The sequence below is a fragment of the Oculina patagonica genome, chromosome 7 (assembly GCF_052425735.1).
Source record: "Oculina patagonica isolate OP01 chromosome 7, crgOcupat, whole genome shotgun sequence".
NCBI classification, from domain to species: Eukaryota; Metazoa; Cnidaria; class Anthozoa; order Scleractinia; family Oculinidae; genus Oculina; species Oculina patagonica.
The window spans coordinates 15,094,333-15,115,424 of NC_135764.1; the positions used below are offsets into that span (position 1 = coordinate 15,094,333).

At 37.1% G+C, this 21,092-nt stretch overlaps 3 protein-coding genes across 4 annotated transcripts in view; 1 reads left to right on the forward strand and 2 right to left on the reverse strand.

The window, feature by feature from the left end:
• Positions 1–1,404, reverse strand: part of LOC144659808 (GATOR2 complex protein MIOS-B-like) — a 40,596-nt gene extending 39,192 nt beyond the window's left edge. For both annotated transcript variants that reach the window (XM_078520331.1, XM_078520329.1), the window contains exons 1-2: positions 1,032–1,404; positions 475–511 (exon numbers count right to left, since the gene is read on the reverse strand). In XM_078520331.1, the coding sequence (XP_078376457.1) occupies positions 475–511; positions 1,032–1,133 (139 nt within the window). In that variant the 5' untranslated portion in view covers positions 1,134–1,404. The remainder of the gene's footprint in view (positions 1–474; positions 512–1,031) is intronic.
• Positions 1,405–4,353, forward strand: LOC144659819 (kinetochore protein Spc25-like). The gene is made up of 6 exons (XM_078520342.1): positions 1,405–1,598; positions 1,683–1,748; positions 1,860–2,006; positions 2,326–2,430; positions 3,178–3,276; positions 3,970–4,353. The coding sequence occupies exons 1-6, from the start codon at positions 1,445–1,447 to the stop codon at positions 4,098–4,100; spliced, it is 702 nt and encodes a 233-aa protein (XP_078376468.1). The 5' UTR covers positions 1,405–1,444; the 3' UTR covers positions 4,101–4,353.
• Positions 4,354–6,503: 2,150 nt separating this feature from the next.
• LOC144659811 (nostrin-like) lies at positions 6,504–19,873 on the reverse strand. The gene is made up of 17 exons (XM_078520334.1): positions 19,720–19,873; positions 19,497–19,582; positions 18,578–18,658; positions 17,088–17,150; positions 16,642–16,723; positions 15,742–15,804; positions 14,943–15,056; positions 13,771–13,816; positions 12,651–12,730; positions 11,895–11,993; positions 11,413–11,532; positions 10,539–10,647; positions 10,327–10,415; positions 9,524–9,652; positions 8,080–8,167; positions 7,273–7,308; positions 6,504–6,820 (listed from the first exon to the last, which is right to left on the reverse strand). The coding sequence occupies exons 1-17, from the start codon at positions 19,744–19,746 to the stop codon at positions 6,645–6,647; spliced, it is 1,488 nt and encodes a 495-aa protein (XP_078376460.1). The 5' UTR covers positions 19,747–19,873; the 3' UTR covers positions 6,504–6,644.
• Between the last annotated feature and the right edge of the window lie 1,219 nt (positions 19,874–21,092).

Consider the following 21,092-nt stretch of genomic DNA (forward strand, 5'->3'; position numbering starts at 1 on the left):
TCCTGGCCCTGGTTGTTCAAAAAGTGGATAACGCAATCCATCGGATAAATCACTGTCCAGTGGATAGCGCTGTATGTTTTGTTAACACTTATCCACTGGATAGCGATTCATCCAGTGGATAGCATTATCCACCTTTCGAATCACCGGGGCCAGGAGAATAAATCTCAGACTGGTTTAGATAGCCTGCGTCACAGACATAATCTAACCCCGGCTAATTCAGAGTTTCATTTTGTCTGTGGCACAGGCTTAGTTTAGATTGAGTTGTACTGTACTTGTGCTTTTAGTTTGATTCCTAGAACAATTCAGACTGATGATGCAACACATTGTTGTGAATGAATGCAGCACTCATTGGGGACGGCAATCTTTAATAGTTTTGCTCTTGTGTGGCGCTTAATTGGCATTGAACTAAGTAAATATGTCAATTCACTATGCTGCTGAGAAGTAACTTAATAGTATAATGACACAAACTGGTACCTTGGCTTCTGACACCAGCCACCTTTGGAGGACTTTCCTGTACATGTAAAATAAATCCCAAGGCATGAAATTGTCAACTGAGTAAAATCAAAACTTTGGTCAAACATTTTCACATTCATGTAAACTGATCAAGTTTATCCATCAAGCATAATTAAATTCATGACTGCATGTACACTGTATGTACCAAGCTAAAAGTTCCCTGGGATTTTTGCACACTGCTTTGCAAATTATCGAAACAATTACTATTTAATATATTTTACTTGGGAGAAACCTCAGGTTTGAGGTCAATGGTGTTGAAAAAAAAAAAGATGATCAAATCCTAAATTCTCGTAAGATTTATTGTGATATAGTAAGGGGAAGTTAGCAATTGATCAAAACTAGAGGTAAAGAGGCTCAAAGTGATCTACTAAGGGATCTCCGTACCCACTAAGTACCACCCCCTGTGTCAGTTCTGTCTAGGCACATCTTGCCTAACGTAAGTTGCCAAAGTTAAAGGGAGCAAATTAGCTACCTTTATCATGATATGTCGTATTTAACAGCTACATTTGACATCTTACCTGTGACTTGGTGACTTTGTACAGACATATTTCGTTACCAAAAGTGATGAACTTGTCGTGTTGGTTTGGTGACCACAACACTTGCCACTTGCCCGTGCTCATTTTGGACCGTTCGTCAAAAAAATGAAGCTGAATGTGTCATGTGGTAACAAATAAAGCTATCCATGTCTTGTTCAAAGGAAAAACAATTATTTTAGGTCATCGGAGACCCCATAAATTCAATGTATCCCGGAAAAGGTTGGAGAAGATCGAAAGGAAGAGAAAGTGAAATGAGCAGTGAGTGAGGCTGTCCAGCGGTTTTCGCATATCACGTGATCTAGTCGAGTAGCTTCATTGGTTGAAAAGAAAAATTGAAATATCACCGCGAAAAAACCCTCTCTTCCTCACAAAACTCAAATTGTTTCTTCGTCAAAATGGGATCTACAACAAAAGAAGAATTGGAAAATTTGGGTCTTAACCTGAAGAAGGTGCAAGAAAAATTTCTCAACGAATGGACTGGGGAATCTTTTCGAAAAGCGCGTCTGGAGGATAAAGAAAGCCAAGATAACATGTTGACTGACGGAAAAGGTACACTTGTTTGTTTACGACGAAAGTTGATCTCTTATTTTCTCATTCGAAATTAAAATTATCTTCTTTATTTATAACTTAAAGAGAAGATGAAGCATCTGGAAGAGACAATCAATCAATATCACGTTCAAAGCGAAAAGAATTTAGAAGGTAACAAAGTGTAAACTTATGATTGATCTGATCTTACAACATTCAACGCATCCATGCCAACTGCAACATTCCTTGAGTTTTAGTGATCAAACTTTTGCTTTCACTCTCTAGTTCTACGACAAAGGGCCGAAGAAGTTGCAAATCTCGAAAAAGAGCTTCGAGAGCTACAGATAACAGCAGAACGCTTGGTGGAAAAAAGGAATCAAAACCAAAATCATTTGGAAGAAACTGAATGTCGACTGCAAAAACAACAACAAGGTATTATTGTATCTGATCAGGGGGGAGAAGGGACTCGAAGAAATAAGGGATAAATAGCTGCGAATGAAACTTGATCTAACACTCTTCCAGATATCAACATAAGAACTATAATTAGCCCACAAAATTTAACTTCAACTTTTACTTATCCTTCTCCATCCCCTCCCCCACCTAAAAAAGAGAAAATTTGACTCCAAAAAACATTATGCCTGCCCAATCAATCAATCAATCAATCAATCAATCAATCAATCAATCAATCAATCAATCAATCAATCAGTCAATCAATCAATCATAAATAATGAAATCAACTTGTCTCTGTCAGAAATTTCCGCTAAGGAACAGAGCACCTCATACAAGATCAAACAGTTTACCAAAGGGACAGAGTACTTCAAAGAAAGGCTGGGATTATCCTTTAAGAAGGTCGATGGTAGGTGTTGGTTGTACACTTCTATTTAGCTAAGAAAATTTTGTAACAGAAGTCTATTAGTAATAACTGTACTGGCAATGGCCTAATAGTCAATGGACTCTGCATTGAGTGATCTGGGTTCTGGCTAGGGCCACTGTGTTGTGTTCCTGGGCAAGAGACTTTGCACTTACAGCATCTCTCATCACCCAGGTGTATCAGCAACCAAAGGCCAGGGAGGGGGTGGGGACTATAACCCCTGAACTGGATAGCCTACGTGTATAATAAGTGTAGCTGTACCCACCCCCAGAGGAAAAATGTTCTTCCTCAGGGGGTGGGGTATGGCTACAGGTAGGCTTTGAATTTGACTAGCATCCCATCCAGGGGAGAGAAATAATTTTCAGCCTTCCTTGTGGGCCACTTATTAATATATGGGGGGACCTTATTATATATTAAATGGAATTTCTGTAAGGCAAGTTTTAATGTTGTAAATGCTTTCAAGACTGTTACCTGTGATCAGGCCCTTCCGCCGCGAGAAAAATAATGCCTGATCCAGATCGCAGGTTTTCAAGACTGGATTTAGTTGACTAGCTAGAAAGCTTGATTGAGAGACTCCATTGGCTTTATAGCTTGTTATGGTGGATTACAAGTCCAGGATGTTTGTTACATAGCCATCACCAATGTAGCCTCCAATGGCATGGTGAGCCGGAAATAGGGGAATGCATAGGAGACTATCACTTAAAATTAATATAAGGTTTTTCCATTTGTCAGAGGAGCATTTGCAGTTTGTATTCAAGTACATAGACCCCAAGGATGAAGAGAAGCCATTTGTGTTCACTGTGGCCATTACTAATCAAGACAAATACAATGGTAATGCTGTTTATACACATTCAAACCTCCATTTCAGTAAATTCTCTTTTGTTTCCTTGTAGTTTTTCTACAGTATTGGTTGGGAGAATCTGCTTAAATCTTGACACCAGAACTGTTTGTTTCGGTTTGGTTTTCAGCTTTTTTATCTTGATGATAAAAAGAAAAGAAAATGGTAGAACCAAATTGAAAGTGGCTTCCGAAATATTTTCAGGTCTGTAAGTCAGGTGGTTCAACAGCAGGTTTTAACTGCAGAGCATAAAAAATTGTTGTTCGAAAGCCGATTAACACTAACCCAGGATTAAAAGTTTATCGAGCATTCAATTTCCCGTGTATAAAAGTGTTTTTATTGCTTATGATTTGTGGAGTTTGAGATTAGTCGATGTCAAAAATTGAGGACAGGAAATATAAACAAAAAACCTAACTAAGATGTAAAAAAACTGAAATCAATTTTCACACTAATCCTGGATTAACTTAATCGTGCTTTGAACAACCCGGCCCAGAAGTGCAAAGTATGAGATGGGAGATATGGAGTACATACACTGTAACACTTTACCATAAAAAAGCCCCATCATGCAGTCTCATATTGCAAAGAACAGTATCTGAAGAATGTATCTTTTCTCTGTAGGTTCCTTTTAAGATTAGTTATGCAAATTTTTTTAGAATTAATTTTATTTTTGCAATTTGTGTTCACAGTGAAGGATTGTATGCCAGAGGTCGAAGGACTCACCGAGATGGTGGAGAAACTTAACAGTACTAACAACTTCTCAAAGTTTGTTATCACCATGAGAAAAAAGTTTAAAGATCTTGTAAACACGACAAACTAGAGTAGTACAACTTGTGAACATGTGTAAATAATCTTGTGAAAAACTTCTGAACTAATTTGGTTTGTTAGAAATATGGAAATAGAAGAATGTAGAAAATGTAGAAAAAGGAAAAGGTAAAGCAAGTCTGAAGCTTTTTTTTTGTGTATCATGGAGTAGATTTTATCTACGGGTACATATTTTTCCAAGGCGTCACTGACAGCATGTACAATGTAAGACAGTAAGTTTTATTGCGCTTCAATAAGGGAAACCACCAAAAACCACAGTATATCACTCTGACTTGCTTGCGGTTAGCTTTCACTCCAGTTTGCTTGCTGTTCCACTCAAGTTTCCTTTTATTTGTTGGTTGATTTTGTTTCTGTGGTTTCTTTTCATTTTGGGTTTTTGTACCTGCCTTCAGTGAGAAGACATGAGTAAGAAGTCAGTGATTTGACCAAGAGCACTGCATGGCCTACTGTCTCACTCCAAGAAGGCCTGAGTCAAAAAAATTGTGACAAAAAGTGGGAAAGGGACACTGGTATCAAGAGTGGAAACTGAAACTGAAAACAAAATGATTGTTTGATAGTGTGGTTACACCTACAGTGTTGTAAAAATGTAAGAGATAACTAGTTTCAATGATAAATAAAGTGTCTTATCCAAAAATGGCCTTGACTAAAAACTTTTTTACAGTCAAAAGACATTTTGAAGTTGACATGTTTTATCGCTACTGTTGCATGTATTTCTTTTTGCTCATTTCGTTTTCAACACTGAAACAAAACTAGGCAACTACCTTTAGATTCAAAGTTTATTTCCTCAAGTTTTCAAAATGAGGTTATCAAATAATATCTGTTCCCAGTAAAATAACGAGGCAATAATTGTCATTAAATTAAAGATGCATCTCACAACTGAGTTGTTTTCTTGCCACATAATTAAATGTATTACTCTGCTGAATACTATTAAACCTTGCAAAATCAACTTGGCAAAGTTTTGTGTAAATCAACATCATGTAACATTGCCCATATATGGTCAGAATGTTAATCATCCAAACATAACAGATACCCTGCAATATATGTAGCAATATGTTTTATTGGAATATTAATTGGACGTCTTGCAAAGTGCTGCATAACCACAGACCTCCTAGCTGTAAATGTGTTTCATTAACAAATTGTTGAATAATAAAACAATTACCCTGCTCAATCTTTTAGCCAACAAGGCCTACAGCCTCCTTGGCCAAGTATCAGGCTACATTCCGTGTGATTTCTCAGGATAATTGTTAAATACAGGCTATCATTAAATTTAGATTCTAACAAACAGTAAACTGAAACCAGTGTCCAGTGTTTAACTGAGCTCTGATTGGCAATTTACATTCAGGATATCCAACAAAACCTAAACCACACTGTAATCTGTGCTTGGCAACAAATGAACAATTTTAATTTGCTCTGTCCATAATTTCACTGTTTTATAAGATACTGAGTATTACAAAATACTTATTTTCTGCATTCTTCTTATTGTTTTGAACAGTAAAAGTATAAATTATATACTTTGGGCTTGGTTATATTTCCATTGCCCACCTCGACTTAAAGAACACTTGATTATTAAATAATTTCCCCCTAATTTTTCAAAACTGCTGCTCAACTATTACATCTCTTTTGTTCATTTTATTTGGTTGATTTAACCATACTTTACATATAAACAGAGCATTCTTGTGAACTGGTGAAGTATAAATTGCACCATCTGATTTTTTAATGGCAAAAGTTCTGCCTTGGTGGCTTAGCTTGTATTGTACTGGTCTCTTAAAATAACCTGCAAGTAACAGAGATGTACAATGCAACAATGCAGATGGCCAAAGTGCCATCTATAAAACCCACAACAAAGGTCCAGTGTTCTCCCTAGGATTTTGTGAAGGCCAGGGGGTATTCTGACTGTGATTTTCAAATGTCAAAACCTGATCTGTGGAACTTGTTCCCCACGTTTTCTGTCTCATTTCCAGAGTAAGAAATGAACTTATTTACTTTGCGTCAGGCTTTGAGAAGCTTTTTGTTTCTGTTCCGAGCAACCCGAGTCGACTGAGTTCACCATTCTTTCCACGAACGCGGGAATTTCGTTTAGTATCCCATGTACTCGTACGACACCTTGAAGTGCCGTTGTGTTCCTATGACATTTTGATTAATTGGTATAGCTGCCGACCAACAAAACGAATGCATCACAGGATTGAACATATTGATGCAAGGGTAATTAATCACTGTATTAAAAGTTTCATCGACTTCTTTGTTGTTTATGGATAGGAATTTCCAGTTCCAGATTTCAACTTAAGGTTACGTTTTTTTTTATCTTCAATTTTAAGCCAGGCGGCAACGATTTTCCTGTGAATCAAGCTAGGCGGCCCGCCTGGCCTAAAGTATCTAGGGAGAACACTGAGGTCCTAAGAAATTCAATTCAATAGCTAAACAAAACATTGGTCTCATTTTTAAATGTTCCATATTTTGAAAGCAGAGGAACAAATACAAAAAAGCACCATTTTTCTTCCTGCTTTGGCATCAGTACTAGAATCATTTGATTCCTCCAAGGTCATCCTATTTCTTCAACGTAACTAGCTGGAAATATTCCTGTTTTATTATGAAGCTCTCCTTGCCACCAACCACCATCCAGTTTATTGGTTAACGTGATTATGTCCCCAGGTAAAATATCAAGTTCATCACTTTGTGCTGCCTTGTATTCATATAGTGCACGGCATCTGCACACCCCTGAAATAAGATTAATATATGAATTAGGTTTTTTCTGTACCTAGTGGTAAACCAGGGTGACCAGTGGTAATTTGAGACTTTGCAAGACTGTAAGCCTGTCTAATATTTTTTTTCTTGCCTTGCAATAGAAAGTTAACTCAGAGACAGTGTCATTAGAGACTGCAACACCCATAAAATTTGACTTAAATTCTGCAAGGCATGGATTTTTTGAAGGACCATTTGCCATCCCTTCAGTTGTACATTATTCTAGCCAAGTGAACCATTTGTACACTACAAAGTCAAAATAACCATCTGTTGGCTGGGTAACAAATGTGAACATGTTTTGAATATACTGAGTCAAACTTCATGACTCAAAAAATGCCACTGTTCGCCCAAAAAATCTGCTGTGCCTTGCTTTTTGTACCTACAGTGCAAGACGACATCATAAATGAAATAAGGTATGTTATACTCACCAGGTGATTCTGGAAAATCATCAAATTCATCATCACCTGATAAATTTGAAAGAATAAAAAATGACTTTTTAAATGATTGATTGCAGGCCATAATTATATCTTTAATTTACTCTAGAAGGAGAATGAAAACCAAACAGCAACTCGTAAAAGCAGTACTCATTAACTTCAACAGTTTTTGAATACAGTTTGTAGAACCACTTTAATTTATTTGACGATTAACATAAATTAAATTTTCCTCAATGTTTATACACATAAGGGGCAAATTTGTGGGAGCTTGCAAGAGAACATGTTCAGATAAAAATTAATAGACTAAAATACAGATCTCTCACTGGAATATTATTTTGTAAGAACCATTACTACTTAATTACATGCATTTCTTTATCACACAAGATTATAATAAAATTATTATACACTTAATGACTGTTCCCAAGGGAAACAGTTAATTTTGTTTCCTGAGAATCCCAGTGTTTCCCGAGGGGGAGCCAAAATAATGGAAACATCGAGATTCAAGGGAAACAAATTAACTGGTTTCCCGAGGGATCAGTCATTAAGTGTTATATAGCATGACAAAGACTTGGAAAAATGGCACTCGTCGGTCAACATTCATGGCAACAATGCAATGTTACCCTCTGACATCGTAGATTTTGCAATGTTGCCCACGCAGAGACTTTTGGTGAAAACAGTTTTCATTGTTACATGTCATGTGATCTCGAATTAGCCAATAAGATCACGTGCGGTTGGGGAAATTTTTTTAAGCTATATAACAACAGCAGTTTGTTACTGTTAAATTCATGGACAGCTTCTTACTTTTATTGTCTCTCTCATCCTGTATTCCTGCAGACTCCACTCTGGTTACTTGATCAAGTGGTATTTTAAGATAACTCTGTAGCATACCCTGAAGATATTAAAAAGTACAATTTTGTAGCAACTTAAGCTCTGATTCATCTTGGCAGCTTTTTTACTAAAAAGGTGAATATAACAACAAAGCTGCCACTCTTTACCAAGAAAGTATAAAGTCAGAATATATTATGATGTGGCTGTAAGCTGGACATGTCAAGTTTTAATGAAAGCAATGTGGCAAAAATAAATAAAACAAGTTGTCAGACATTCGATTAATCTACACCTCAGGTTTATGCCTCTTATGAAATTGATGCAGCAACTAAGGGCCCATTTACATGGAAAGAGGATGATCCTAGCACAAGGATCATCCTCCTTTCATGTAAAATGGAATGATCCTAGTGCTAGGATCATCCTAGTACTAGGATCATCCGACCGCCATATGTTTTCAGCTTTCAGTTTACATGTGAATGGTTGCATTTGGCCCTAACGCTAGGATCATCCTAGCGCTAGGACCATCCTATCTGAGATGAGGGATGATCCTACCGCTAGGATGATCCTAGCGGTAGGGCCAAATGCAACCATTCACATGTAAACTGAAAGCTGAAATCATATGGCGGTCGGATGATCCTAGTACTAGGATGATCCTAGCACTAGGATCATTCCATTTTACATGAAAGGAGGATGATCCTTGTGCTAGGATCATCCTCTTTCCATGTAAATGGGCCCTAAGAAGACAAACTTAGGATAACAAAATTAAGGCTGATTTGTTTTGTCCCGTGGCTCACATGACTGGCTCTTTAGCTTGCTGATGGCTTGTTAATTATTGGTTACACTTTATTCATTCTCTACATGTGCAGATCACTCATTTTTGATTGCCTCGGGGAACAAATCAGATTTTAGGGAATTCTGTGAATCAAGGTCTTTCAAATTAGAACAGAACAGAGGTTGTTATTCTTGGTGCTGAGGGGATGAAAATGCCATAACTGTATTATAATTTTATTAGAAGATGTCAATGCAGGCAAGACCCCACAATTAATGACCGGAGCTTCAGAGGGTATTGGGTACATTGTGAGTCACCAGCTAAAATTTATGCAGCACCCCATATTGCTTTCAGCTTTGTATATTGTTCTCTGAGGGGTGCTGCACAAGGGAAGCCACCTAGTACTTGAAATCTTATTGAAAGCCCTGCGAAAGTGTAAAATTAACGGCCCATTACTCTTGCCAAATAGGAGACACTATGGAACTCAGTAGCAGGCTAGTGTGAAAATATACAAAATTATGTTAATGGCTGCCATATTAATGGCCTGCAAACATAGACGTGTTTCTGGCAGTCCTTTTTTTTTTTCCTCTGCCAAAGCGTCTGGATTTGCAGGCTATAGGCTGCGATTTGTAGGCTCGTCTCTAATCTAACCTGTTTGTCCTTGGTGGTTGTTATATAAGGCATTAACCAAACATCTGGCCTGCTGTGACCATTCAGGTCGGCCAAAGCAGCTTGAACTTTACTAACACTTGCTGTTAAACTATTGATTATTGCATTTGCCTGCAAAGTTTAACAAAATCAATGTAATTTTATTTACTGTATAAAAATATGTCTGACTGTAGTAATTAAACTAGTAAGAATAATTATTATTGCAGAAGGGATCAGAAGAGGAGAACAATTGAATGGCTCAAAATGAACATTGCCAGGACAACTCCAAATGTTACGTGCAGGTTTGTTTACATAAGTTAAATAGTGAACTGTATTTATTTTCGCTGGCTTTTGCTTCGTTTCCGAGAAATAATCTTACAAAAACCTTGGTTTTTCCAGTTGACGTCTTTGGGGTTTCTTTGTTTTAGCACAAAAAAGAAGCTACCATACTTAAAACGCTGACTGCAGAAACTGTTTTTTTTTTTTTTGCATACGTTTTTTCAAAAAAAAGTGAGCAACAATAAAACCAGGACAATGTTTCACAGACGTAAACAAACCCACATGCGAAATTTTGAGTTGTTAAATTGGTAATGTTCATTTTGAGCCAAAAAACACTTTTGCTCTTTTTCCACCAAACCTTTCGAATTAGGATTGCCTCGGCACAAAGCCTTATAGATCTACATACATTTGTTGGCCAAATTATTGATTTGCTGATGAATTGGAAAGCAAATCGATATATGTACTGTGCAAGCACTACAGATGAAAGACGAAAAGTTACAAATAAAACAATTACAAAAAATGTTTACATGTGTAAGCTGTGTGGCGACATCTTGTTGACCTTCTTCATTGCAGTAATCAGGAGTTGCAGAGTATGCTTCATAGAGTGAAGTGATACCTAATTCAAAGGAAAGTTAAACCATCAGTAGGCAAGTTTCCAAAATGTTGTTTATTTTAACTTCAAGTAAACAACAAATTGCTCCAATTATGTAACTAACAAATAAAGCAAATGCCGACCTACCGTCTTTTGTTTTCTTCTGTTTTTCAAGTGCTTCTGACAATAACTGGATTTTTGTTTCAAGCCCAGTTCGTCTTCTATCAAAGTTCATGGGGATCTCTAAGTCCTCCTCCTAGATGCACATGAATGAACAATTCAGTCAACAATCTAGGAAGTTAACTCTGAGATAATATTTCCAGGGTGATGTTTTGGTTAGTGAAGAATCTTTTGCTCTGGCATATAATGTAAACTACATAAAAGATTTACCGGTAGATAATCGTGAAAATATTCTATTTTCTCCTGTGTGTTTTGTTAGACTTGCACTTACTTCATCAGGAAGTATTACATGTACAATTATACAACTTAGTATGCCTGTACATACATACCTAAAACCTAACTGGATTTTACACTGTGTAAAACACCTATGGATCTGAATATAGGGGGTGTCCAGTGGTAAATGCAAGACTTTGCGATATGGCGAGACTGATATCTTTTCTGCGAGCCCGAGACCCTTTTAGGCTTGCAAAAGAAATTGAGACTTTCGAAGGCGTCAAAGAAAAATTTGAGACGACCAGACCCCTGAAATTTGGCTAAAATTTTGCGATACGCATTTTTGGAAGGACCATTCACCACCCCTGATATAGGTTTGGTTAGGTATATATCTGACCAATAGATATCTTCTGGCATATTCTTGACCATTAAAACCACTGTCCCTTGTCCTTCTTTCGTTAATTCTCTTCCTTGATGTCCCTGTCTGATTTTTGGTGAAAAAGGTTGTCTTTTGTTGTGATTTCATTCTATGTGCTGTCGCTACTGTTTGGACCTGATGTTGCTTGTTTAATTTATTCTGGCAGAGCCTCTTGGTAAGGGAATTATAATTAACAGAAATTGTACTTACATAGCAATCATAGAGGATCTGTTGTGATGGTTCTCGTGGTTCACCTCTTGTTTTAGCTGCTGTTACAACATCTTCCGAGGGATTAATCTTCCATGTTTCAGAGCTGACATTCTCATAATTCTGCCAAGATGAAAATACAGTACAATTTTGGGGTAATTGACTATCTCTCAAATGCAACAATGAGTATTAATTTATTTATAATAGCAAACAAAATACCAAACTAGCAATTTATCTGTTACATTCTTGTTAAAAGAACTTGTGCATTCATTTGATACAGTAACTATAGCTTATTGTATAGTATCATATAATTATTATTATAATTATATTTGTGTTATCCACTCCCCTCAGGGCTTTTCAGGGATTATAACACTGATTGGGGGACTTTGCCAAACTACTTACGGTGCTGTTTACAAGTAATGACCAAATTAGTAAAATCCCCCTAGTTTAAGGTATAGAGCACAAAATACAAAAAAACTTCTCACTTGTTGAAGCTGAGGAATAACAGCAGCCAACATGTTACTATATAATGAACACATCTCACGCAAATGTGTTATTCTCTCCTCTTCTAACTTTTCACAAGTCTGAAAACACAAGAAAAGGAACAGACCTAAACTACATTTTTAAAATAGATCATCAACTTGTAAGCATGCAAAATACCTTTAGTTATTGGTACTTAATTTTCCCAATTGTAAAACAATCACGAAATTAGGGACCTGTAAATAAAAATTCCCATGAAGAATTTCAAATCACTGAAAAAATGATAAACATGTAAGATTTGCAATTAGAACATTACCGCAAACTATGCAAATAGCTTTTTAAATGTAAATAGTTCAGAAATTTTTTTCATGTATTTTAATTTTTTAAGATAAAGGGCCACACTGTAAAAATAAAGTTTTACTTACTACTGGGACAATGTGTATCCACTGATTTTGTAATACACTTTAAAGTTAGTTTCAAATACGTAATGCGTTTTGCTTGTGCCAGTTTACCTTAAAAGCTATGTTTCACTTGTTCCAGTTAATCTAGAAATTTTTAAAAGTTCAGTTTGAAAAATAACATGAAGTTGAGAATGCTTGAATTGCGAAATGTAATGCCCTTTTTTATATTTACCTATTGAAATCCCAAAATTAAAACCTGCAAAATACTTTTATGCCAAAATCACGGAAATAAGTACCCGCAAAGTTAAGTACCAAATAAGGCACACCATTACAGGGTGTTAACTTATACAAGAATCTCACCTGACAAAATTTTAACATAGCAGCATCCCACTCAAGTCGCACCTTCTCAGTCTTTTCATAAAGATCACGATATTCCTTATCTAACGCAAAGCAACGGCAAACATTATAAACTCAAGTACATTACTGTAAAAGAGATATATTTAAATCAGGTGAACAAGTGTTCCTTTTGGCAAATTCTTTTCAAAGTAAACAACTGAGTGTTTCTGATCATTGTTGTCTATGTTGTCCAGTCATAAAATTGGAATGTGCAGCTCCAGAAAATATCCATACCCACAACATGGAAGGTTATTGGAAATTGTGAGGGCATGCGGGTCCCAAAAGCCAAAATGTTTAAAGGAAAGTATGGGGCTTAATTTGTCTGGAATTTCCAGAGGGGTGGGGGAATTCAAACTAAAAAAAACCTTCTGTGGGAGGTGTATGGATATTTTCTGGAACAACACAGTTGATGAAACACTGAAAGTAGTCCTCATATTAACATAGCTCCACAACATGAGGTGGCAAATGTTCCTTTAAAAAAGGAGCCTATGCAAGATTTAAGTCAATTTTTCATGAGTCTCACCATCTTGATATTTTTTTTCGATCCATAATTGGAATCTTGATTTCCTTGCAAGGCCAAAAAAGTCTCAGGTTTCCAACAAGTCTTGTTGTCTTGCAAAGTCTCAAATTTACCATTGGCCACCCCTAAAACATGCTTCTTGTAAAAATTGCAGGCCCATCCAATTCTTAGATACAGTGGCTTAGGATACTTTAGGACTTTTTTGATACCCTATTACAGTAACTCAAGTAATGTTTAAGATTTTGCCACCAAGAAAAGTCTGCAAAATTTGTATGCCGTGCAAGGCACTTTATTTTTGACCTTTTCAGCTGAATAACTTTTAAAGTACTTGGTGAAAGTTTTTTTTTGATAAAACCATTTTTGTCAAGACTTTGACAAAGTATACATTATTTTACATGTATTTGAATTTTAAGGAAATCTGCTGAAGGGGTACAGAGCTACCTTATGCTTTTTTCATGAATTTAAGAAGGCTCTGAAAACCTTCGAAAGAATGTTTTAACAATTGGTAAAAATGTTTTTGTCAGTTTTACAAAATACATGTACATCAATATCTAGAATACCAACCTGCTTTTAAAGAACCATCTGTCATTTTCTTGCACTTGACATCCATCTAATCAAGTATTAGTAAGTATCAATTAAGGATGACAATAATATTTTACTAAGTCTTAGTCTGTACTACCAAATTATATTTACCGGGTACTTGACTTTAGCACTTTTCTTCATTTGCAAGTCTCTTATATCAGCTTTAACAACTGAAACAAAATTTTGTTGTTCCAGAAAATATCCATACCTCTCCGACGGAAGGTTGGTTAGTTTGAATCCCCCCAACCCTCTGGAAATTTTCCAGACCTATAAAAATTTTGGCTTTTGAGACCCCCCACCCCCTCGAAATTTCCAACGACCTTCCATGGGGTGGGTATGGATATATTTCGGAACTGCACATTGTGGATCTTGCTTCATCTTTTAGGAACATATGCGTCATAAATGCCTTCTGTGTAAGTTGTGTTTTTACAACTGACAGGGTTGTCAGTGGGTTTTTGAGTAGCAGGTTCCATCCAAAAAGTAGGTGGCTATGAAACACTCAGAATTTGATAACACACACTCAGAACTGACCAACTAATATTTGGAGTAGCCGGCCTGCGCAGAGTTCGGAATAGCTGGTGAAATGTGCCGGTTGCCAGCTTATATTGACAACCCTGCAACTGAGCAAACTGGGCCCTCTACTTTCTGCTCTTTTGCTTATTCCTCTCAGCCTCCATGACAGCTACAAAGCTTTACATACCTTATGATGTCAATGGGCCTAATTAACATATTTTGACAACCCTCCAAGTTTATTTTTTTCTCTAAGTGGCCATTTGGCCACCAACTGCTCAAGTTTGGTCGCCAGTGAAAAATTTTAGTCACTAAATTAAGCAAACGCTTTCAATCCTTCTTCTCAATTTTAGTTGCCACGCTGGCAACTTCGGTTCCAATTTTAGCTCCAAAATTTTAGCCGTCATGGCGACTAAAATGGTCTTATCTTGGAGGATTGTTTGACTGCGTAGTTGATGTTGCACATTTTTGCCTCAGATAGGACAACTTTGAGGTAAGATAGAAACTGTTTGCGCGCTTGTCAAGAGCTTTTTTGGAATAAAAAAGGGTTAAAAAATTTTACTGGTATTATTTCTCCTCGGCTGATATAATTTATATGTTTATATGTCATAACATTAAAATGCATGTTGGTCATGTCTGATTACCTTAGAAATCTCTTTTTCAGAGAGTACTTTACTACCTCTGCCAGCCCTAGCTTCTTCAATTTGTTCAAACATGACTTCAGCTTCTCTTGTCTTAGTGTAAGCACCACGTTTTGCCTAATAGTTGGAAATCAAAATGGAATGCCGGATAAAGTCTGACTGAAAAATTAAAGGGCATAAAAAATAGACTGTGTATTTTGTTAATAAACTCAACTCATCTTGTGCCATTAAATTTTAGAAACAACTTTCACCCCTTTACCTGATTTGTAAGAATGCAGGGGGCTGGGAAGAGAATGTGAAACATAAACCAAAAAAAAAAAAACATACTAGAAATACATGTGTGAGAAGTAAAACTATGAGAAAGAGTCGGTGAGCAAAGAGAGCTGGCGAGGAAAAGTCTGGGACACAAGCACAAACAAACAGTTGTGCATTGCCAAACATGAGCACTAACTTGGCTCATCAACAAGCCCAGGCTTTTCTGGCCTTAGCAACTCCAAAAGTTTACCTAAGTCTTTGTTTTCATGTGAAATGTCAGCCAGATTTAAGCTCTATATCAGCAGGTTAAATTAGCCGCAGCCGGTCCTTAGTGACGTCCCTGCCTTGAACAGGAACTTACTAGCAAATCATGTTGTTTTAATTTTCAGTAATCAGTTTTCAACAGGTCAATCTATTCAAATGGAAAGTGCGCCTTGTACATATGTTATAAATATAATTTCTGAAGCAAAAGTGACCCACGTAACTCATCTACTTGTTTTTGATTGTAACTTTTTTTAGGTAAAGATATGTTGGAAGACATCATTACCTTCAGGGCATCATTTAGTTTATCGATAAAATTCCTGTATGCTTTGTCTACCAGAGCCTCAACCTGATAAAGAATAAGGACATTAGAGTATGGCAAATTGTGGTGTAAATGCAAGCAAAAGTTAGGTACATACTTTCTAGTCCTTTTGATTCTAGAATATTGTAATGAGAACTTCAAATACTTTTAAACTTTCCTTTCAGCCAGTTGTATGTATGAAAACATTTCTTCTTGAAGTTTTGACAAGCAACTTGGCAGTTTCAATCTTAATCCTCCTCCACTTGCACTGTGTACCTTATACTCAATAAATTTTGCGAGTATTAAAATTATATGAAAAATCAAGAGCCATATTCTGGAAGTATAAAACTTTGAAATTTTGAGAGGAATGTAGAATTGGAGTGTATAAATTTTCGGGATTTTTTTTTTACTATTTCTTCAATATGTAGCTTTGACGTCAGAAATGTAGCATAATTAATATGATTGTCAAACATCCGTTGCATCTCTATAAAATTCCTCTGAAAGGCTCTGCAAGCCATTACCGACTCATTGTACCCACACTAATGCCCTTTTTTCTCCTAAGGCAGACATCTCCTGTAAGCAGGCACTAGCATTTGCCAGTCACAAGGATGTCAACTTAGGGGCGGTAATGGACTAGCTGTTACAAATCCAGATTTACATGTCTAGCCAGAACCACTTGTAACGTAAAATAGCTTAAGCACTTTGACTCACCAAAACTACAAACAAACCTCTCATTTTAATTGAAATGGAAAGGGAGGGGACATGGGGTAATACTGTAAAAATGACCATCTTAATCAACAAGAGTCTAAAGAGTGTCTTCAGGAACTCTTTTTGCAAATAATTGTAGGGATATCTTTATAGCTGGTAACAGGGTAAACTATGTACCGTTTTCCTTGCTTTTGTCTGTGTTTCCACAAAGGCTTTGACCTGCTTTGACACTTCATCGTGCAGCTGATTGCCTAATGTTCTGAAGAAAACATTAAAAGATGAATGGCATTTACACAGAGTCTTGATTAGGTTTCCAATATATAGAGCGGTTTTCACTTGAGTGTCGAAAGTAGTTTGCCTTTTCTTTGGTTTTGCGTTCACTACGCTTAGTGATTGGTTTAAAAATTTTGCGCCACTTTCTCGGTCAATCAGGAGTAAAAACAAAACCAATCGTGACTCGCTCGCGCATGTTTTCCGCGCTTCGTGCCAGCTACATGTATTTGCTTCGAGTTTTGATTGGTTCACTGGATTGTCTGTGTCCTTTGTGATTGGCTAGAGTTATTACTTTGGTTTTGGTTTTACGACACTCAATTGAAAACTACTCTAACATGCATACAAATTACCTGTGTATGTCTGCCTCACTTTCCATTTCAACAATAGTGCTTTCCCAAGAGGACTTGAGAGTTCTATGAAACAAGAACAGTAGTCTTTAAACCCACTGAACAACCAATTTTTTATGCCATGTTTGCATGCAAACTTTCAACGAACAACTTTTTAGGGGGGAGGGGATATAAACTGATATTAACATAAATACCGCTCAAGCCAAGAAAGTTACTGGGGCACAAATATAGTAGCAATAATTACCCTGGGATTAGGCATGTTTTAGTTAATCATGTAACCACTGAATAAAATTAAACAGTGTGGTCTTCCCTAAAATAAAACCATTGGCCTAAAGTAGGTAACTTGCTCAAGTAGTTAGCAGACCAAGTTAATTATCACATTGTGTAGATAGTCTCTCTGGGTATGTACATAAAGTAAACAAATGATGACATTATGGAAATTCTGGCTTTGACTCAGGGCTATAGCAGGATCTTGCATGGGTGGGTGCGTATCCAATAGACATGAGCATCTCAGGGAGTCAGGGGGGTATTCTCCCCCAGGAAATTTTGAAAATCAAGTTGTTTTAGTCCACATTTTCTGCATTGTGTTGTTCCAGAAAATATCCATACCCCCTCCCATGGAAGGTTTTTTGGTTTGAACCCCCCCACCCCTCCGGAAATTCCAGTTAGCCCCGCACTTTCCTTTAAAAATGTTGGCTTTTGAAACCCCCCACCCCCTTGGAATTTCCAATGACCTTCGATGGAGTGGGTATGGATATTTTCTGGAGCTGCACATTCTGAGAGTCATTTTAACCCTCACTTTCCAAATAAGTGGACCTTTTGGCTGGTGGGTGGGTGGGTGCGGACGCACCCATCCATCGCACCCCCTTGCAGAAGACCCTGTAGACTTTTATGTGGCTAGGTATACTGTGTCTGTTTTTCCAAAGGTTCAGTTTGAGCTTCTAAGCCCAGGATGAATTGCTATCTAGTGAAGGAGTGTTGGCAAAGCAAACTATGCTATTTACTAGGTAGTGATTTATCTGGTAGATAGCATTATTCATCCTGTGAACAACCGGAGGGCCAGATAAATCACTATCCGGTGAATAGAGCAGTTTTCAATTGAGTGTTGAAAAACCAAAACCAAAACCAAAGTAATTACTCTAGCCAATCACAAAAAACACAGACAATTCAGTGAACCAATCAAAACTCAAAGCAAATTCATGTAGCCGGCACAAAGTGCGGGAAATCGTTTTGGTTTTACTTCTGATTGGCTGAGAAAAAGGCCCGACAGTTTTAAACCAATCACTAAGCGTAGCAATGCAAAACCAAAGCAAACGCAATTAACTTTCGACACTCAAGTGAAAACTGCTCTAGCGTACACTAGATTGTTTTGTCAACACGTATCCACTGGATAGTGATTTATCCAGTGGATAATGTTATCCACCTTTGAACAACTACACCCAGGTCTAGTTCTAAGCTCTTTAAGCTTTTTGTTCAACATGGGTTTTTCTTACCCAAGTGCATCCTTTGATGTTTTCTGAGCCTTTGCTGCCAACTTTGTCAAGCCTTCAGCATACGTTTGTTCAATTTTTGCCCTATGATGACAAAAAGTTCTGATTACCTGTACTCCTGGGGGAGAAGGGAGGGTCTCTCTCTACATGTTAGAGGGTATGTTGGCAAATGGTTAACTTGAGACTTAGCGAGACAGTGAGACTAAGGCCTGGTTCACACTTGTCTAGCGACATAAAGAAAAGTTCAGTTCTTTCCTTATGCCGTTATGCTTGTGTCATTATGTTCCAATTATGTCGTTATGTTATGTTGTTCACACTGGTGACATAAAACATTAATGTGAGGTGTTTTTTTGCATTTGCGTGACCTTGCCATTATATTGTTATGTCGCTAGTGTGAACCAGGTCTAACATACCTTCAGCAAGCCTACTTAAAGCTGCTTACAAGATTTCTGATGTGCATCTCTGGCAATTTAATGTGAGTCTCCGGAAGGGAGGAAAGTACAATTCTTAGAACACAAAGCATGTACAAATTTAAAAAAAACCCAGCAATATTAGGTTCAACAAAACTGGGTTGTTAATTTACCAGGCAGAGAGAAATCCTTCACAGCAAGAAGGTGAGATACCCAATAAAACTGAAATTATACTGTGTAAATAAAACGAAACCACTAAAAATAACTTTTCAGTCATGCCTTTACGAATGCCCAAGGAAAGAATAAAAAAAATCATTTCTAAAAAGTTAACCAAATTAAGCCTGTCGTAAGGTTACTGTGACATGGGAAATATCAGAGAAATAGTTAATAACAAAGCCTGTGTGAACATTTGCTGTGTTTTGATTTATAAATAAATCAAATATTTTGGAATTTGCCCAGGGGAATTTACCAGTTTCCCAGCTCATTATTCACCATTTACGCATTATTCCTACCTCTCATTGAAAATTGCTGAAACTTCGCGGCAAAACTCATTTCCCTGGCGACACAATTTGCGCAATTCTTCGTAGCCTTTCTGTTCCTGTTTACAAACAACAGCAAGACAGCAAACTTATAAACAGGGAAGCTAACATGCAAAATATTACGCTTCACAGAATAATTAAATCAACGTAGTTTATAAATAACTCCCGCTAAAGCTGATATCACAGCGATAAGTACCCAGAAAGAATCCTCAAACTTGGTCATGGTCGATGCTTGAAGCTTTTTAGTTCTACCTAGAAAGAGAGCGTTGATTTTCTCCAAAACTTCGTCGACACTTCACGGCCATTTTCTTTGGCTAGTGTCACATTTTTCCCAGGGGTCTGTGCTTCAGCCGTAAACAAATTAACAGGGTGGGGTGGGTTCTCGGGGAAGCGCTGAAGAACAGTTTTTGCGTAACCACATAAAACAGGTAAAATAATATCTGCTTTTCTGCATTGGCTGTAGGATTGTTTTACACGTAAATTATTGATTTTTTTTAAAATAAGTTTGAGCTGAGAGTTGTTCATTCTGAATGTACATTGCTGCAGGGAGGGGTGCGTAAGGTGTTGATAACTTCTTTCAGCGGAGGCAGTTGGGGAAGAAAAACGCCGGCTCTCTCTAAAGGCGGAAGGAAACTTTTAAAAAATATCAAGTGCTTTGGTGTAAATTATGAGGTAAGAACCAAAAGCTGTTTAACCTGATATCTAAAACTATTGCCAAAGGTACAAATGTATAACTGAGACAAATATTATTTGTAAACCGACACCGACAGGTGCAGTGCAACAAATTCCTCGCTCTGTATAAAAATTCAAAGTTCTGGTGATCATGAAAATACCAACTAAATGAATAAAAGATAAGGTTTAACAAAAGTCAGGTACAGAAAAGCACAGAAAGCGAGTTAATACTAGTAAACTTATTTAATTGCTTTTATTTTTCAATGTTTAAAAAAAATAAGCTTTAGCTCCGGGCTTTAGCAATTAAACTATACACTGGACAGAATTTGGCATAAAATCACGTTTTTTGTATTAAAATCTGTTAAATTTTGAGCTTTAATATTTTCCCACATTATCCCCACATGCAATAGAGAAGTGTCTTTGGGAAATAATGATAAAATCATTAAGGATGTTGAAGCAATGACTTTGTAACGCATGACCTTTAACTTGATTTTTCTGTTAAATTCAAGTGAGAGGCCACTGGTTACATTGGCCAAAATACTGCCTTTTTTCTTCATTCAAGAGAGTCTGAATCGTAATCAGAAACACAAAAGTCTATGCAATCCTTGTGACCATTCTTTTACAACGTCCTGGGGGGAGGGGGAGGGTGACAGAAAAGGTGGAAAAAAGTCTGGGTAACATACATTTTCTGGGGTGGGGGTGGAAAGGGAGTCTATTTTTGGCATCAATTACATAAAGTGGAGATTTGGATTTAATTTACCTGAAAATTGTGCACCTACATTCCTGCAAACATTATCTACTGAGTGAGAAATACAAGTGCCCATCCATCACATAGCTGAGGATGGTGATGTGGTATTTCACTGAAAGTGCATGGCAAATGGTCTGTCAATAAACAGC